Below are 19,593 nucleotides of genomic sequence, written 5' to 3' on the forward strand. Positions count from 1 at the left end.
CATTTAATTTATTCAATGTTTATACCAGTAAGACTCCCTAATCGGGAGATAATCTCCAAAAATAGGCCAATAGCTCCGCATCAATATGACATCACACTGCTGACATCAGTATGACATCACACCGTACACAAATGACCCTTATATAAGACCGGCATTATCTACCGACAGATTAGTAACAAGATGTCAAAATCGTTGAAGGTTGAATCTCCAGATATGGAGATAACCAACACATCCCTCCATATATGGAGATAACCGACGAATCTCACTAAGTCTGACCTCACAAGCCCCATATTTGGACACGAACAACATATAACTCCATATATAGAGACATAGCTGCTGACATCTGTATGACATCACACTGCTGACATCAGTATGACATCACACCGTACACAAATGACCCTTATATAAGACCGGCATTATCTACCGACAGATTAGATGCAAGCAGGATCTCGACTCTGACACAACTCATCGGCTCATAAGCTGGTTCTCCCTCCATATATGGAGATAACCGACGAATCTCACTAAGTCTGACCTCACAAGCCCCATATTTGGACACGAACAACATATAACTCCATATATAGAGACATAGCTGCTGACATCAGTATGACATCACACTGCTGACATCAGTATGACATCACACCGTACACAAATGACCCTGACGGCACACACCAAGCAGTGTGATGTCATACTGATGCGGAGATATGAGCAGGGCAAAGGTGTGACGTGTGACGTGTGACCGACGGACGGACGGACGGCCGGTGGAGGTTTTGATACTAAACTGCGACCTAACGGTCGCAACTAAACTGCGACCTGACGGTCGCAATTAAAGCGAGCGTGCACACGAGAGAGAGAGAGAGAGAGAGAGAGAGAGAGAGAGAGAATTGGTCTAGTAATGTATTATATATATATATATATATATATATATATATATATTTCAGGCTGTTTAGTATCAGTGAAGGTAATGAGTATAGGTCTCAGGGCGCTTATTTTTAATTTGCAGTATTCATTTCTTTGCACATTTTATTCCCCCGTTTTCCTTTTCTCCATTATTTTTATTATTTATTTCTTAGATATGAGATTGTAGAGAGGAGTGTAGAGAGACGGGAAACCAAGGGCAGAGAGAGGAGAGTCATGTAAGTTTAGCACTATTTTGACTTACTGTAGCTGCACACCCATGTTGTGCACCAAAAATAGAAGCTCTGCGGCATGTTGTGAGCTTGTAGATCTGCTATTTTTGGTGTGCGACAGGATGCACAACCAAGTATTCAATCAGACATAAGGAAGGGGTGGTGGGTCCCTTCCATTGTTAACACACAGTTAACACATCCCCTGTATAACCCCTCCAGCCTCATACTATCTCCCATCAACAGCTGCATTTTGACAGTATGTGACAGTATCAAGGACTCATGTGACTGATTTGTTATCTCATCAGATTTGTAAAGGGGAGGGTATTGCTTTATTTAGACAGCAGCAGCATATCACGTTGATAAATATGCTGTCAGAAGGCGAACATGGGAGACGTCATCGAGATCAAGCTGACAGTAGGGACGGTGATACTGCAGTGAAACATACACACCAATAGCACGCACATGTATGCACTTGCACATGCGCCCCGACGTACACCACAGATTTACAACATAGTCATAAAAGAAAAATCAGCAAAACAACATATTATAGAGAAACTCTGAAATATTACTGCACTGCATGTCAGAAGACCAAAAGGCTGGTATATGGCTTGTGTTAAATACTGGAAGGCTTTTAATTTGTTGACACTGGGGCAGCGCAAGGTCACCAAAACGTTACAAATCATATGGGCACCAAACACAGTAGCTACTACACTATATACCATTATAAAAGCATGTTTCTCATCTTATCAATCATGGCATTCTTTAACCAGAAACCAGGGTGTTCCATAGACTTTAAAAAAATAAGTGCAATCGTGAATTGCCTGCAAGTAGCACATGCTCTCTTTATCTCTCTGTTTCTCTCTCTCTCTGTCTCTCTCGATCTTCTTCTCTCCCAAACCAATGACAATGATTGTTTTGAGATTGCTTGCGTTTATGAAAAGGCATGAGGCCGCGGGCGGTTATAATAGAGGATTCTGATTACAAAGAAGTCAAAATGACTTTGAACAAATTCTCTTTTAGCCTATTTTGGATTGAAAAGATTACAGAGTAGGTTGTAATCTTTATTACACACTGTCCTCGTAAATTAAGATTTAACTTATATTAAAAAGGGACAGTGCACATTAATAAACAACATAAGTTAGATGTAGCATGTAAATGTGCCAGATTTAGCCATACAGACATAGTTTCATCTGTTGATATATAACAATAAAGAAAATAAGTATGCGTCATTAATCCAGTGGTCCGGGGACCCCCAGTGATCCTTTGGGGGATTTCAGGGGGTCCGCAGAAAAATTAGTTAATACAGCAACCTTTTCCATGTATGCGTTGGCTATTCAAAAATAGCAGATCTACAAGCTACAGTTTGTACAGCATGTACACCTGGTATTTTTGACTATTCTGGGGGTCCCTGGCACAAAATAAAAACATTTTATGGGACATGAGAGTTTGAAAACCAATGCATTAATCAATTCATGGGTTGCATTTGTAGTCCTAAACGGCCATGTTGGACCAACACAGGTGTTTCTATTTGTCTGATCGGCCGGTGTAGGACTACAAATGCAACCTATGAATAGAATAATCACTAAGAATTATCGACAGTTGCAGCTCTGCATAGGTAGTCAGAGTTTATCCGTTGTGCACCGTGGTTCACGTAGAGTAGAGTGGTGCAGGGCTTGTCAAACTTACTGCTGAGAACTTATATCTGATGATGACTTCAAAGGTTAGCAATTTACTGTTCATAGTCATAACCTGGTGTATTTTGGACGTCAGCCAAGTCAGGATTGTGGCGCACATTCTCCGCGAATGGAGACACTATGATGACGATTTATGTCCTCAGCAATTGGCTTGGGAATGAGCTGCACATCCCCCCGCAAGAGGAGAGTAACAAAGTTTCCACAGCATTTTTTCAGAAGGTGTCAGTTTAGCCTGCTTCTCATTGTAAGAAGCATTTGTAATAAGGCTGCACGATTAATGGTAAAAAAGAAAATCACAATCTCATTCCTAAATGACCACCATTCCATTGGCGTAATGCTGCATTCATGTGTTGACTTTATATGATCTTGAACAATCCCAGTTTCAATGTCAATCACACTTTCTCATACACAATCCATACTATAATTTTAGAGAGAGGTCAGTAGTACTGTCAGTCACAAAATGCATTTCCACCTTTATCTCTTCAGCAACTGATCCCAATTTTCACATGACATTGGCCATTAGCATTATACTGACGGTGACCGAGCCCGATTTCCATTTTTATCAAATTCAAGATATTTATTCGCGTTTCTTCACCACTTACCTTCTCTTTTTTGGTACTGTACTGCTCTTGTTTTTACTCTTATCTATTTTTTCCTACTTCTCTGTAACTTTGTAAATAACTGTATACTGCTGTGCTACAACTGGACAACTAAATTTCCCCCTTGGGATAATAAAGGTATCTATCTATCTATCTACTTCTGTACAGCACAGCCTGTTCAGCTCAGCCTATTGTCAGGGTTACGGTCCGTTCCTCCAGGCCATGGGATCCCATAGCCCCACACACACCTCTCTCACAGTTAGGAATGTTGCAGTGAAGAGACTCTCTCTCTCTCTCTCTCTCTCTCTCTCTCTCTCTCTCTCTCTCTCTCTCTCTCTCTCTCTCTCTCTCTCTCTCTCTCTCTCTCTCTCTCTCTCTCTCTCTCTCTCTCTCTCTCTCTCTCTCTCTCTCTCTCTGCATGCATGGGTCATGCATGCACCGGGTCATCTTTCAACGGGTATGGAAAAACTATGTGGAGTAAGTGCATACATCCCCATACCTCTATTCACCTAATTTTGCTGTTAAACTATTTGTATCCATCATAAATATACACTCCTCCATGGGCTGCTCCTTACATTATGATGCTCCCACATATTCTCACGCACGCACGAGTTACAGTAACTTTCCCCACAACCCACACATATTTTGGAGCACATATCTTTGAACGGGTAAGGTCTAGTGTAAATAGTTTGACAGACAGCCTATGTCCATTACGTATATCCACAGAAAAAGTTGGTTTTAATCCCAGTGTAATGAGCTTGGTTGGGTGTCATCAAGCCCCCAGAACGGCTTGTAACTATTGAAGCTATTGCCCTACTGGCCAAAGCTGGAACAGCAGGCGGGTGAAAAATACATGCACGAGCAAAAGAGTGCGCCGCTGGGGTCTGCTAAGGGGTTCAATGGACGTTGAGCGATGTTCATGTTCACCTACTTCTGCATGCTTCAAAACGCCATTGAGCTACTTGCATTGAAATGAATAGCTGGGGGCGGGGCTATCCTACACTCTATGGGTGTCATCCATACACAGCTGCACTGAATTTACAGCAACTGCCACATCAACATGGTGGTAATCAGTGTGTAGTAAATGAAGCTTTTGATTACATTACCACTTGTAGTTTTGCATTCCGTAGCAAAATATTACTTTGGAAACAATATTATGACTCTCTCTCTCTCTGCATGCATGGGTCATGCATGCACCGGGTCATCTTTCAACGGGTATGGAAAAACTATGTGGAGTAAGTGCATACATCCCCATACCTCTATTCACCTAATTTTGCTGTTAAACTATTTGTATCCATCATAAATATACACTCCTCCATGGGCTGCTCCTTACATTATGATGCTCCCACATATTCTCACGCACGCACGAGTTACAGTAACTTTCCCCACAACCCACACATATTTTGGAGCACATATCTTTGAACGGGTAAGGTCTAGTGTAAATAGTTTGACAGACAGCCTATGTCCATTACGTATATCCACAGAAAAAGTTGGTTTTAATCCCAGTGTAATGAGCTTGGTTGGGTGTCATCAAGCCCCCAGAACGGCTTGTAACTATTGAAGCTATTGCCCTACTGGCCAAAGCTGGAACAGCAGGCGGGTGAAAAATACATGCACGAGCAAAAGAGTGCGCCGCTGGGGTCTGCTATGGGGTTCAATGGACGTTGAGCGATGTTCATGTTCACCTACTTCTGCATGCTTCAAAACGCCATTGAGCTACTTGCATTGAAATGAATAGCTGGGGGCGGGGCTATCCTACACTCTATGGGTGTCATCCATACACAGCTGCACTGAATTTACAGCAACTGCCACATCAACATGGTGGTAATCAGTGTGTAGTAAATGAAGCTTTTGATTACATTACCACTTGTAGTTTTGCATTCCGTAGCAAAATATTACTTTGGAAACAATATTATGAAAGCTGAAGAGAAAAGGTCTGTATTAGAAGAGACTATATACCATAGCCTGGAGGGACAACAGTTCTGCAATTGGCTAGTTCATTGTTAAGCCAACTGGCATCCCACAAACTGGAGAGATGATCCGTTCTGTGATTGGCTAGTTTGTTGTTATGCCAACCAGGCAAATGCTGTAAAATCAGCCAGCTCAGCGAAATTCACATTTATAGGACTGGCCTTGCAATCCAGCCAAAAAAACAACTGTCCAATTCAGAGTGTATTTACAGTGCCCAGTTCAGTATTAGTGTGAGTGTCCTTGGAATGTGGCAGGCATTCTGGAACTCTGGGTGCCTTTCAAAGGGCGACAACAAGTTTTCTCATTTTATCCAGCAGGGAACGTAAAGTGTCAATAATCACCACAGCTCCTACACTAGCACAGCCTTTCATCTAGGAAGGTTCAGCACAGAGCATCGATTATCCCTTGGTGCCTTTTGCTTCCAAATTATTTTTAGCTTTCTAGCTCTACTGTTCACCAAAAATCCAATACGCCTCAACATGTCCCTATAAGACATTTAGTAGCCCAAAAGGACATTTAAGCCACAAAAAAGGAGAGAGAGAGAGAGAGAGAGAGAGAGAGAGAGAGAGAGAGAGAGGTATAGAAGTTAGAGAGGGGAAGCAATCATCTCATTTTTAGATAGCCACAGGACAGGTAAAACCGTGCAGTATCTCCTTATCCTTCAAATCGATAAGGCCCATTATTCATCTGGGAATTGAAGATGAATAATTAAGCACTTCCTGATGTCCCTGCCTTGAGAAAAAGGCTGGAAGATGGCTGGGGTGGCCATCTTGAGGGTGACTGACATCTGCTGTCACACTACTGGTGACCTTGTTGAATGGGAGAGGACGTGTTGACCTGCCAAGGATAGCCAGCAGGACGGTCAAAGGATAATGGCTCCATTAAAGAGGCCCTGGTTGGAACATGAGGTTGGAACATGAGCGCAAATCCATGAATGCTACTGCAAAAGGTCAAATATGTTAAGAAAGACATTACGTATCTCGCGCAGCTGTAGCTTCTTGGTTACATTAACTTTAAATAGAGTGGTATTTATATGTGAACATTCATAAGACATTGGTTATTCAAGGGCTTTAGACAGTATAAGACCTCTATCCTCAGTGTTTCCTTTCCAATGTAATTCTTACAATCTGATGTAGAAGATGAGTCACACAATGTGTAAAAAAAGAAGGGGGCAAAAAACATCAAATGCAGATCGCAATGAACATGTGGAACTGTGTGCGTCATCAAACTGGAAATAATACTAAAGCAAATGGTTTAATCACCCATAATGCCATATCAGAGGAGCCATCGCTCTGGCAGTTTATAATGAAGAACGGAGGCAGGCTTTATCATGACAGTTGCCATGGTGACTTTGTCGTTACTAGCCTAATGGCATGTTGTACTGTGTGCAACTGCATCCTCGTTGATCATTTGGAGCCCTAATTTTAGACAGATTAAAAACGACGAGTGAAAAAGGTCACATTATTCCATCTTTGCTGTTTTAATGGGACAAAATAAAGCAAGATCAACATTTCGCTTCTGTGAATTTTCCCATACACAAGGCTCTGACCTCGAACCTAAGATACTGCTGCTCTATCCGTGTAAACAAACTACAGAGTCACACCAATCAAATGTGATTCCAACCAGACAGAAAAGACAAAACAAGATTTTAGGCTGCTGCAGCAATGCCACATTGGGGGGATTTCAGAAAGAATGTCATCACACCCCTGTTATTACAGTACAGTCCTGTGTAATATGCATCTACTTTGCCTTGCTGTTGATTTGAAATTGAAAATGAAAAGTGAAGGAAAAAACAGTTTAACCTCCCTGCTATTTACCCTTGGTTAAATTTTAAACGAGCCCTGACCCCAGCAGGAAATGCATGTTCATGGAGCGTGTCGTTTAAATAGGACTGTTAAAGTGCCATGCTGGCATCAATACATTCAAAGCTTTGGCCATTAATACATAGACCATTTTCCCTTTAGTCAATTTATTCATAGATTCAGTAGTTTTCCATAGTCATTCAAATGTTACCAAACTTGCATAAAGAATGAGATAAGAGGCAATAACAAAATAATTTTCTCTGCAGGATAAGTTGAGTGACGCCTATTGTATACAGTTATGTTCAAAAAATAGCTCCAGAAATGACAGCGATTAGAGTGGTTGGGGATGAGTTACATAGCAACAGTGGTGAATGATGTTGTAGCCAAGGAGAAGGATACGTTTTTCCCCAACTAGAAACCATGGGTAGTCACTCGACAAATCCATCCGCGATGCTCTGAAAGACTGCACCGTCTTACCTAACTGGCCACAGAAGTTAACAGTCACGTTAGTTTAACTTTTAAGTTAGTCTATCTATTTGGGCCTCATTATGGCTAAGTGCAAGATCTCTCAAAGGGTCTGGTTTTAACCAGGGACATGCAGAGAAGACAGGGGCTGAAATTTCTAAAAGGGTTAGATAAATATCGAAAATAGCAGACCTCCAAGCTCACAACGCGTCGCAGCGTGACAAGTTGTGAGCTTGGAGGTCAGCATGGATTTCTACACAGAGTGATGAGATTATTTCAACATAAGATGCTGCATTCAAGTTCAGGAGTGTTTTGACAAGGCAATTTTTTTGAATGCTCCTTTCAGGTATGGCATGGAAAGAGGACATTTGTATTGTATATTTCTTTCACCACAGTAAAAACTGCATGCATGGTCTGGAGAGGGCACTTTTTGCAGACAGGTAAAAGGGCAGGGGCTCAAGACCCCTTTTATGTCTATGTGTGCACGTGCTTGTCTTTAACACCTGGGGCCCTATTATGATCCAGGTCTTATGCCTTATGCCTTAACTTCTTTACTTTTTTTTCACTATTTTGAAAAACATTTTTAAATACTTCAAATGCTGATCTACATCTGCACGTTGTGAACTTGCAGATCAGCTATTTGAAATATTTAAAAAACAAAAACAAAATAGTAAAAAAAGGCAAAGAAGTTAAGGCATAAGGCATAAGACCTGGTTCATAATAGGGCCCCTGGAGTGCCTCACGTTACCAGTTACCTAACTGGCCACAGAAGTTAAATTACTTCTATAGAGTCAGAGATGCCCATGGGCATAACATCAGAAGGAGATCCTCTGATCTCTTTCCCCAAAAGAATGTGCTCAAACATGGGTAAAGATGCATTCTGCTATACTGCCACCGAAATGTGGAATGACCTACCAAATACACAAAGGTTATCTACCCACATTCAAAATAACCTAAAATAATTCCACTTATTAAAATACAAGTGGACATAATTTAACTTCTGCCCCCATCCCCAAACCTCTGTTACTTTTTTGCTAACAACAGAGCACAGACATCATTGTATTCTATTTCGAGTCAAACATGTACATAGTGTACCTTGCACTGTGTATATCCTGCTGGAAAGGCTTTTGTCCGTTTATATTACACCCTGTTATTTTAGCTTGTTTGTTTAACATTACTAGCCCTTACCCGTTCAAAGATATGAGCTCCGAAATGATGTGCAGTGTGTGGGTTATGGGATGTGCACTGTGCACACAGTATATGAGGGATGGAAAGTAACTTTAACTGGTGCTTGCATGATGTAGGAGCATCAATGTAAGAAACCCGTTTCGTTTAATGGCTACCCCCCCCCCCCCCCCCAGCCCACCCGCACACCCGCCTGCGCACACACCCGCCTGCCTGCCTGCACACACACACACACACACACACACACACACACACACACACACACACACACACACACACACACACACACACACACACACACACACACACACACACACACACACACACACAGAGAGAGAGCTGGTTAAACATGTTGCCTCATGCTAGATGCAGAATAGATTAGCCTCAAGCTAGATGCAGAATAGATAGTAGATACACCATAAAAATGCTAATATACAGCATACGATTTGTGAAAGTGACAAACGGGCTTCACAGTTATGTCAGGTGTGTTCATATGCTAATGGTGTTGTGATTTCAGATCAATTGCTCCAGCCACTGAGGAGAAACGCTGTTTCAGACACTCAGACAGACATTCGCAAAATTATAGTATAGATATATTGTTAGCACATTCTGTGGAGCACGTCACATCAACATTTCATTGCACATACTTGTATGACTGAGAGTGAGTGACAAAGATGAAACGTATTGAGTCTTGGGCTTACCTGAATACTTGAGTCAATGTTGGCTAAACATCACTGTGAGGTTCAAGTCTCTGCAAGGTGCAAACAAACCACCACAGTATACTTTGGATACTGAGTTGCTGATGTCATTTGCATCTTATGTTTTCTATACAATACTTCAATCTAGGGCTGGGCAATTAATCAAGAACGCAGACATTTAGAATCTCCCACCGACCTAATCTTGCTCATGTAGGTTAATTGAATAATCCAGTAACAGGGTTTTTTGTATAATTTGTTTAATTCGATACAGACAAATTGTAATCGATTTTTGTATCATTTCTAAACCGATTAGTCAGATTAATCACTTATATTTTGTCATATAATGGTTCACAACACATCATATCACGCTTGTAGTTGCCTATTATTTGATTAAAATATATTTTTAAATAACTTATTTTGTTATTTCATTACATTTGAATTAAAAAAGCATACAAACATTCATTAATCGTAATTATGCCATCATTTTTACAATAATCCTGATATGGATTTGAAGTCATATCACTTCTTTCTCTCACCTCTCTCCATTCCCATCCTATACCCATTCCAATCCTCAGTCCTCTTCTGCTTTGTCCACCCACACATCTCTCCCATCCCATCAGTTTTCCCCATCATGCTCTCCCTTGTTCTTCATCTTCTCTTACTCAGAAACTGCTGAAACGGTAAGATCCGTTCCCCTTCCCAGCAGTGAATAATGCAATCAGGGTGACTGATTGTCAGGATGATGTGGCATTAAGAATGCGATCTATCTGCAAATGTGTGTTTCTGTGTGCACATGTTTTCTGTGTACACACACACACACACACACACATACAGTAGATGACTCATACTATTCACAACCCCTCTGATGCCCACAGTCTTTCCTCTGAGCCCATCATCAGTAATCAATTCAACATACAGATGTAACGACAGTGACTGTCCGTGCCACTGTTATTACCACCTTCCTCAGCGGTGGAGAAAATGTGTAACACGCACACAGTAACTTGGAACACATATGAAATATTTATTTTAGAGATTAACGCGGTCAACACAACACACGCTGACACTTTGCACCTTAATGTACGATGCGCCAACTTTTTCTCGCACCTTAAATAACGTCCGTAGCATATCACGTACAGTATACATAGGCCTACGTCTGCTGATATGCTCACACCTTTATGTCTTACCTCAGGTACTTAGCAAACTTTGTCTTACTCAGGTACTATTGTGTAAATATGTATATGTATATTTATTTGTTTTCTTTGATTGATCTCTCTTCTCCCTTGCCCCCTCCTCTTTTTCTTCCCTTTCTTTTTCATGGGAATAACAAAGAACTATGAAGTTTGCAGAAAAACAAATTACACCTGTTAAACATCTGATGCAACAATAAATCTAAAATATTTATTATAACATTATAGAAAGTGTGAGTGTCTTCCCAACACTATTAAATTGAATGAAAATTGTTTGGCAAATGAGACTGCTATGAAATGCCCTGGTATAATTTTGCCCCAAGCAGCTTTCACATGACAAGAAGCGAGCACTGCATTTCACACACATCAAGGCAGGGAATAAACAAGAGAAGAATTGAGCGCCGTGAACTTCCGAGTGTCATAGAGAGACACATACTCGTTCGCATTCCGGCAGCGGTGCAACGAACGCGGAAGTGTTCAGGTGTTCAAAACTATCGGGGGATTGTAACCCTCTCGCTTCAATATAGGCCATAGAAGTGGACATGGTTTTCTGGTGCCACAAAAAAAAAATAATAATAATAGATTTTCCCCATAGAGATTTAGGCAAATATTGATATCAATTATTTAAAGCCTAGAATCAAACCATCTAGGATCCTGGTGAATCATGATCATAAATTAATCTAATAAATTAATCTAATCTAATTATAGATTAAATGATAAATTAATGATAAATGACCCAGTGCTTGGGGAAACAGTGGGAAACGGTGCCCTATAGTTATTCCTACTGGTTTGGTCGGGGCACCTGTTCAACAGTGAGGGGGAACTGGGGAAGACAGTGTTAATTATGCTCTGCCGGTGACACTTCCTCACTCTCGGGTGAAAAGAAACGGCTGGCGACTACATCATGAATTGGAGGAGGTATGTGGTTGACAACAGTGGGGGTCGGCAGTGACAGGGACACATACTGTAAGCTAGTACACAATACGCATGGGGTTGATAATGGCTAACCTTGAGAGAAAATGTAAACCCAAAACTTTTGAATTCCACCAGTTGTTGTGTTTCAGCCTAGAAATATAGATGATTAACACTTATGTTGCAATGATTTTTTCTCTTCAATGTCTCGCGTTGCCATGGTTACCATAGACTTCCATGTAATTGTGCAATTGTGTAAAAAGTGCACGCCCATGCCTAGATGATGCACCACGTGTGTAGATGCTGTTCACAGCTTTCAAACAAAAAAATCCGCTTGGAAATTCATGATTTATGGGCCATTATGTTTTCTTCAGATGTAAACAAACATGGCTGCCATGTTTGAAAGAATGGGTTGGTATGGGGGTTAAACATGCAATTTCGCGATCGCGATCATGCCTAATACATTTCTGGAGGTCCCAAAAAAAAAATTGATTTTTTTTTTTTTTTGAATTTCTTTTTTTTTTTTTTTTTTTTCAAAAACGGCCCAAACTCGGGAAACTCGGGGTTGGCACAGCGTTGGTATCAATACAAACTCGGGAAACTCTGGGTTGGCACCAGATGGTCCCTCCATGTCAACATTTGTTTAATGCATCATAAAAAGTGACTAACTTTCCCATCTCTTTTGTACATAGTGTTTGCATTTGTTGTGTTACTTTTGTATGCTTTGTTGATGAACTGAATACATAATGTAGGACCACAAGTATCCAGGACTTTTTGTGTTATCCTTTTAGCTTTAATGTCTTACTGTACCACATGCTGTTTACATTTCTGACTAATAAAGTATTCAATCAATCAATCAATCAATCAATCAATCAATCAGTCAATCAGTCAATCAATACAAATGCAAATCCAGGTGTCCTGCTTAAGTGCGGACATTTTTACAACTGAGCTAATAAGAGCCTGCCTGCTTGCTCAAGGGAGAAACTGAATTTTGACCTTTGGCAGAACCACCAGTCGTTGTCAAACCAGACACCGGATCTAAATGTCTCAATAGAAGAGCAGGGAGACCACATTAAAGTTACATACTGTAGTACAGCTTTAACTCCCTCATTGTGTTGCAGTTTATGTACAATATCAGATATTATATTATCTAATATATTTTCTTCCTCAACTCTTAAGCTGCAACTTTGAGAATCCATACATTTTTTGAAAGTCAGAACATGATTTGATACAAAATAAAAGGTAAAGATTTGCAAAAATGATTACATGATATATATGTTTCATGTTATAAATGGAATGTTAAAGGACGACTTCATAGATTTGCAACCTATCTTCATATAATGGACCAGTAGCGGGAGCTCCGCCCCCACCTTTCCCTCCACGTTACTGCTTTGAAGTCCGACAGCCCTGAGGGCTGAGCCCTCACTCAGTCATTCAACACTGTCAGCACGATGGAAGAGATTCATAGGGATGTTAATCGACGCATTATTGGCGAATCGACGCGTCGCGGCCGAAAATCGACGCGTCGATCGACTTTTTTCACTTTTTTTTTCGCTAAGCAGCAGCTGAGAGGAGAGCAGCACAACGGCGCATTACTTTAAACAACACAACGTATGCTGCACCCATCAGAACTTGCATCAAAGCCCTAATAATAATGATAATACATAATTGCTATTCCTTGTTAGCATGGAGTCTGTTCTCTAGAGACTAGAAGCGGAGTGACAATAAGTCCATGGAACGTGCGGGAGCGCTGACCGCTCGCTCTCATATATCCCCGGTGTGTCGCATTAACGTTAAAGAGTAGTGTGGTTTGTGATCATCGCACACAACGGCGACGCTGCCATTAACAAGCGAGCTTTCGTGTCAAGCGTGCATGCAGAGGCAGGAGGTAAACAAAAGCATCCAGTCCATAGAGTCAGGCAAGTCAGCGCGCACTTCTATGACGCGCCCGGTCCAGCAGTGTTTCTCAACCAGTAGTCCGCGGACCTGACTAGCGCCGCATGCATGCGAATGCACAACATATGCAGGCATGCACTCGTCTCCGACACAGACACAGACACACACACACACACACACACACACACACACACACACACACACACACACGCACACACACACACACACACACACACACACACGGTCCTCTCACATATGGAAAACATTAACGCTTATAACGTTTTTGAACGATTAAAACCTTTTTTGGGGGAAAAACTTTTGAAAAATAAAAAAATATATATATTTTTCGACTTTCCGACTCGTACTTTTTGAGTCGCGGTGAGCGTGAGTCGATCGACGCGTCGATTTCCGATTTTTTTTCACATCCCTAGAAGAGAATGTCACACACAGACACACTGCATGTCACGTTTTGGACCCAGAGCCTCGAAATCTCTTCCAAATCCGTCAACAAGACCTGGCATGAAATTAGAAAAATATGTAGGCCTATTAAAACAAACCAGCAGAGAATACAGAAGCTCTCTGCTGGATTCAGAGCCGTTTTAACACTGACTCGGAAAGATTTAAATATGAATACACTGTATTGTCTAAATGGCTCATGACTATAACACCAACACCTTATTTGTTATGTTAAATAGCTACTGATTATCCCCCTTGGGATAATAAAGATATCTATCTATCTATCTATCTATTAAGTGGCCTGCCTAACATCAGCCATAAGCACCATCATCATCATCAGCACAGACTTTATTTGTTTAGATCGATTCATGCCATTATAATGATTAGTGTTATTGACCTGGGCGGAATATGAGTTACTTTCATCAAGTCATATGAACTGAGAAAATATGTGTAGGCTACGACTCATTTATACCAACACAAACATTGTATGTGTTTATATCAAGAAGCACCAAGGAATAGGCTACTTCATCTGATATAAAGCAACTTCTCACTGGACTGGACAGTTGTGTACATGAGGTAAGAAAGACAACAACCTAATAAATATACCTACCAGTGAATTTGACGCCTAAACGGCGTGTTAATGTATTTATTTGATCTGTGATGTTGGTGTTTAAACAGCCTATAGCGACGAATGAGGTAGGCAGTATCCTACTCTGTCTATTTCTCTTATTTCACAACAACCAGAATAAACTGCTTCAAATGTAGGCTAGGCCTACGTGTTTCTTATCATACCGATAGCTTATAAATCTACAACATTTGATATATCTGGCGTTAAAACGTCTCGATTCCGAAAAGTTTTGGCCGCCCCAAGTCGCAAATACAAGCAAGGGTGTCGTCGCACCAAATTCTGGGCCCTGGGTACAAGGATTCACTGCGGGCCCACATGAATGTTTTTCATCTGGGGATTTAAAAAATAGCAGATATACAAGCTCGCAGCGCGGCACTCTCGAGTTTATATATCTGCTATTTTTCAATAGCTAAAGTATAAAATAATTAAGGCCCTTCCACCTTGGGCCTTAATAACTCAGTCCCTCTCCCCCCTCTTGTGACGCACCTGCACAAATCCTGCTGCATGTCAGAAATACAACACTTCGCGTGGTTCATTTATCATTAGGCGACTTTATCAGTAGCTATTTTACATAACAAATAAGGTGTTGTAGTCATGGGTCAATGGCCTTTTAGCCAACACAGTGTATTCATATTTAAATCGTCTTTTTTATATAAAAAACGGCGATCTGTGGTCCAGCAGACAGGGGCTTCCTGCCTTCCTCATTCCTTTTTTTTTCTCCAAATATTCCTCTGCGGTTTTGTTCCATTAGCCGTGTAGGCTACTACACCTTCCTCCATCGCATGCCATGCCCTGCCGACGGACCAGGAAGAGATTTCGAAGCTCTGGGTCCAACACTGAATTAGTATTTAATGTGTAAAATGTGTGTACAATCCGCCGTATTTCCCATTGAAGTGAATGAAGCCAATAGCGGCGCGCTGTGATTGTGGTCGGAGGCAGCTTTGGGAGGGGGCGGAGCCGGTACTCGTCCATTGGTCCTCACTACTGTCTCAGAGGAGGGCTGTGGACAGTTCAGAAACCCGCCTACCAGTGACATCATCGATTGGGAATCCAGGCTTATAGAAACTGCAGGCTTTCTATTCCTGATAAATTTGCCTGCTATAATGGAAGCCATTGTTCTCACGTTAATAAAAATTTAACTAACATTTGAAATCTTGTTTAAAAATCTGCCTAACAATGATGTGTCCGGGTAGCTCAGTCGGTAGAGCTCTAGCCTTTAGACGACAAGGTCATGGGTAGATCCCGGGCACCGCCAACTCAGCGAATGAGTAGCACGGTTTGGGTGCGGCAAGTCGTGCGGCAAGTACCGGGAGCTGATGGTACAGTAGGTGTGGCGCTCCACCTCAGCAATCCATCTCCCAGAGGTCTAGCGCATTGTAACGGGGACAAACTCTGATGTGTTACTGGCTGATACCGACAATAAGCCACTCCCGACCTACTTGTAACAATGTCACTGGTAGAAGTCTGAATTTCCCCCTTGGAATAATAAAGGTATCTACCGGTATCTATCTATCTAAGTCGTCCTCTAAGTAATGTTGTCAATAAGCAAATTGATGAGCCAATAAGTTTATAGCATGATATTAGATTTTGAGGGAGGATAACTATGTTAATAATTTGTGCAGGCAAATTATAGGTTAACATAAGATAATTGGCAATGCCTGAGGCGGTTTGTTAATTGCTTATTATTAAATATATCCCTGTGAAAGGCCTGTGTTCACACAAAATCCAATTGTGCGTCCTTCATGTGTTTTATTTTGTCTGGAGATGCATTATTTGAGACACATATGATATGTGGGGCACTAGCTAGGCCTGTCACAATTATTACATAATCAAATAATCAAAATATTTTAGATAATGGCAATTATTTTAGCATGTATTGTATTCTGTTCAATGCCAAAAACACAATTAAATTGTTAATCGCAATTATTTGTGTAACAATTAATTGTCAACTTATGTATAATTGTGGCAGCCCTAGGTGCAAACAACACAGGTAACGGTTTGTGAGAGGGATCGTATACACTGTGATATCTTTTTTTTTTTTTGTCCTAGAAAAACGATGGTTACATATTGCACTACAGGGACCTGTAACAACCTCCACCATCTAAGGAAAAATGAAGACGGCATGTCCAAATATTCATTGTTTAAGCTGCTGAGCCACAAAAGAAGCCAATTCCACACAAGAAGTGGGGAATTTTTTTTCACCAGCAACACACTCATGTGATGTCAATTGCCTTCCCCTACTTCACACATACTAGTTTGTGACGTCACTGTAGCTAAAGGAATAGAGGAGGGCCAGTACCATTTGACTTTGGTTGCCCTCCTAGATAAATGGTGATTAGTTCAAAAGAGAGAGCATCTCCTGCATGTTGTTGCCTCTCTTTCTGTCTGTCTAGTCTCATCTATCTCTCACCTCATTCCAAGAGAGTTCAAAGACTTTTTTAATTGGCTGTGGGTCAGCCAATAGCCGGACCTGGGTGAATGAGCAGGCATTATCAGCGTCCGGGCAGATGGTTTGCAGCCATTCAGGTTATTTCTCAATATGATAAAAAATAAGTGAAAGACAGTGAGAGCAATAGAGGGAGGGGAGAGGGGAGTGAAAGAGAGAGTGACAGTGAGAGAGAGCATGAGATTCTATTGATAAAGCAGGAAGCCTGCCTTTCCTGTGGGCACTGGGCGACAGATTATAAACTTATCTGCTGGAAAACAGAACGAGGAACCATCGTCCCTCCTCCCCTCGGTGCGGGAGATGAGTTTAAGATAAACTGGTTTCTCAATCACGGGTACATTCCCTGCGTGTTTCTAGAGTCTCTGTCTGTCTCTCCATCTCTGTCTGTATACTGGGTCTGCTGTGAGAGAGGCGGTAGTGAGGCAGCCATGGCACACTAAGAGACGGTCGGTCACACTGCCTTAAACACTCCAACGCCTCAGCCTTGCCGCTTAGCGCTGCAGTGGCGAGCCAATATAGTGTATAGAATCATTGGCAGCACTATCTCCATCCATCTTATTATTGGCTACGCAATGGTGGGGGTAAAGAAGGGAGCGAGAGATGGGCACCCCTTACGCCCCGAAATCAACCGTTTTCTCCCCCCACTGTAACCTCTACAGGCCCCTTGCCTTTCTCCTTGTCACCCCCTCCCTAGCTCTCTCGCCCCTCGTGCCATCATCAAAGCCATGACAAAGCACTCTGACAAAGCACTTTGACAAATATCCAATAGTAATAGCTTAGGTTTTTCACGCGCCAATGAGGAAAACAAGCGCTTTGTCAATCACCTGGCCTATAGGCAGACAGACATGTGGGGTGGGGGGTTGGTCAGTGTTGGGGGTGATGGAGGTGGGGGGGATTTGCTTGCAGTGGAACATATCCCCAGGGAGCCAAGAGCAACGGCCAGAGAGACCAGATAGCAACACAGACCACACTGCTGGATTCGAGTGGAGCAATTAACCAGAGAGAAACGAAAGGCGATGAGGGAGGCGGGAGGTGTGTACGTGTGTGTGTGTGTGTGTGTGTGTCCTTAGATGCTAGAGCATATTGTGCAAGGAGAGTGAAATCAATGTATAGAAATGTGGCCACCAGTTGTTTTCTCTCTCCTCTCTCCCCCCCCATTTCTTATCCCTCCTGGTAGCTCTCTCCCTATTCCCTTCTGCTCTTCTCCACACAGACAGACACAGACACAGCGATCCTGCTCCATGCTGTTGCCACGGAGAGGCGGGAAAAGGCAGCTCTGCTGCCACTGGATTTGAGGGTCATTTCAAGAACAAAACCAGGCAAGGCAGAAACAGGCTCCATTTTCAGTTCATGCCGGGGAATCTGAGCTCTCTCTACCCTCTTCTTCTGTCTTTCCCTCTGTATCGCCTCCCCCTCCGCTAATACACAACAGCTAAATCAATAGAAATGACAACGCTGTTGGAAGGTCATTCGTGATGCACGGCGAGCTCAGTGGTGGAATGCTCAGTGGGAGGTGACACCGAAAAGGACTGGAAAAACAAATAGACGTTCTGACAGCTGCATCGCTGTTCTACTCTGGCTGGAGAGTCAGCATGCAGCTACAGTCCCTCTCCTATACATTATAGATACATTCTATCTATACATTATCGAGCAAAATGGGGCAGACCGTTGCTGTACAGCATGGCCACAACGATAAGAACACATCCTCAATATGATTGGCTGTCTGTCATCTAGTGTAGCCTGCCCTGCTTGCCGACATCCGCGTTCTCTTTATGTAAACATTCCCCCAACGTGGCACACGTGTTAACAGACGCAAAATGTTGCTTCCCCTCGCTAACGAGCCACCAAGCATGGTCAGGCAGAGTGCCTTCACAACACAACATAATACAATAACACACAACGCAGCTGCTACGGCTCTGAGCTATTACTGAAGCTACACCGGCTAGGGCAACAGTCAGTAAACAAGCAACACCAGCATGAGGGAGAAGGGAGCATACAAGTGATGAGCCAGAAAACACAACAGACACACAGATGAGTAGCTTCTGTCTGCGTTACTCACAGAATATTCGATGGTCCCTTTGGGTCTCTGGAATGACATGCGTCTCCCATCTTTCTTCTCTGGGGTCTTCTTCTGGCCGGTATCTGAAAGCAATCGAGGCAAGGTACGCATTACGTTCATGTTCCTCTCTCCCCAGCTTGTCACAAGCTGCCGTTTCCCAGCCCCGTGGGTAGACAGCTCATTCGTCAACAGTGAGCGTGCAAGCCAGCCAGCCAGCCAGCCAGATGTGAGCTGTGAGCGCTGTGTTGCTCGCTCTCCCTCCCTCTGTTTCTCCCTTTCTGCTCCCTCTCTCTCTCTCACTCTCCCTCTCAGTCTCTCTCCCTGACTCTCTCACTCTCTCTTGTCCCAGCCCACCACACACACAGCACAGCTGACAAGCTCTTCACCTCATCTTCCACCCGCTGCCTCCCATAGCCTGGTCGATGGGGACCAAGTTGACCTCCACCAGGGCATTGGGGGGGGGGGGGT

The 19,593-nt window shown here is 42.5% G+C and overlaps 1 protein-coding gene across 3 annotated transcripts in view; it reads right to left on the bottom strand.

Annotated features, from left to right (window-relative positions):
• oxr1a (oxidation resistance 1a) overlaps window positions 1-19,593 on the bottom strand; it is a 97,516-nt gene that overhangs the window by 62,009 nt on the left and 15,914 nt on the right. For all 3 annotated transcript variants that reach the window (XM_080752688.1, XM_080752689.1, XM_080752687.1), the window contains exon 2: window positions 19,126-19,208. In XM_080752688.1, the coding sequence (XP_080608814.1) occupies window positions 19,126-19,208 (83 nt within the window). The remainder of the gene's footprint in view (window positions 1-19,125; window positions 19,209-19,593) is intronic.

The sequence above is a fragment of the Nannobrachium achirus genome, assembly GCF_963921795.1.
Source record: "Nannobrachium achirus genome assembly, chromosome: 2".
Classification (NCBI taxonomy): domain Eukaryota; kingdom Metazoa; phylum Chordata; class Actinopteri; order Myctophiformes; family Myctophidae; genus Nannobrachium; species Nannobrachium achirus.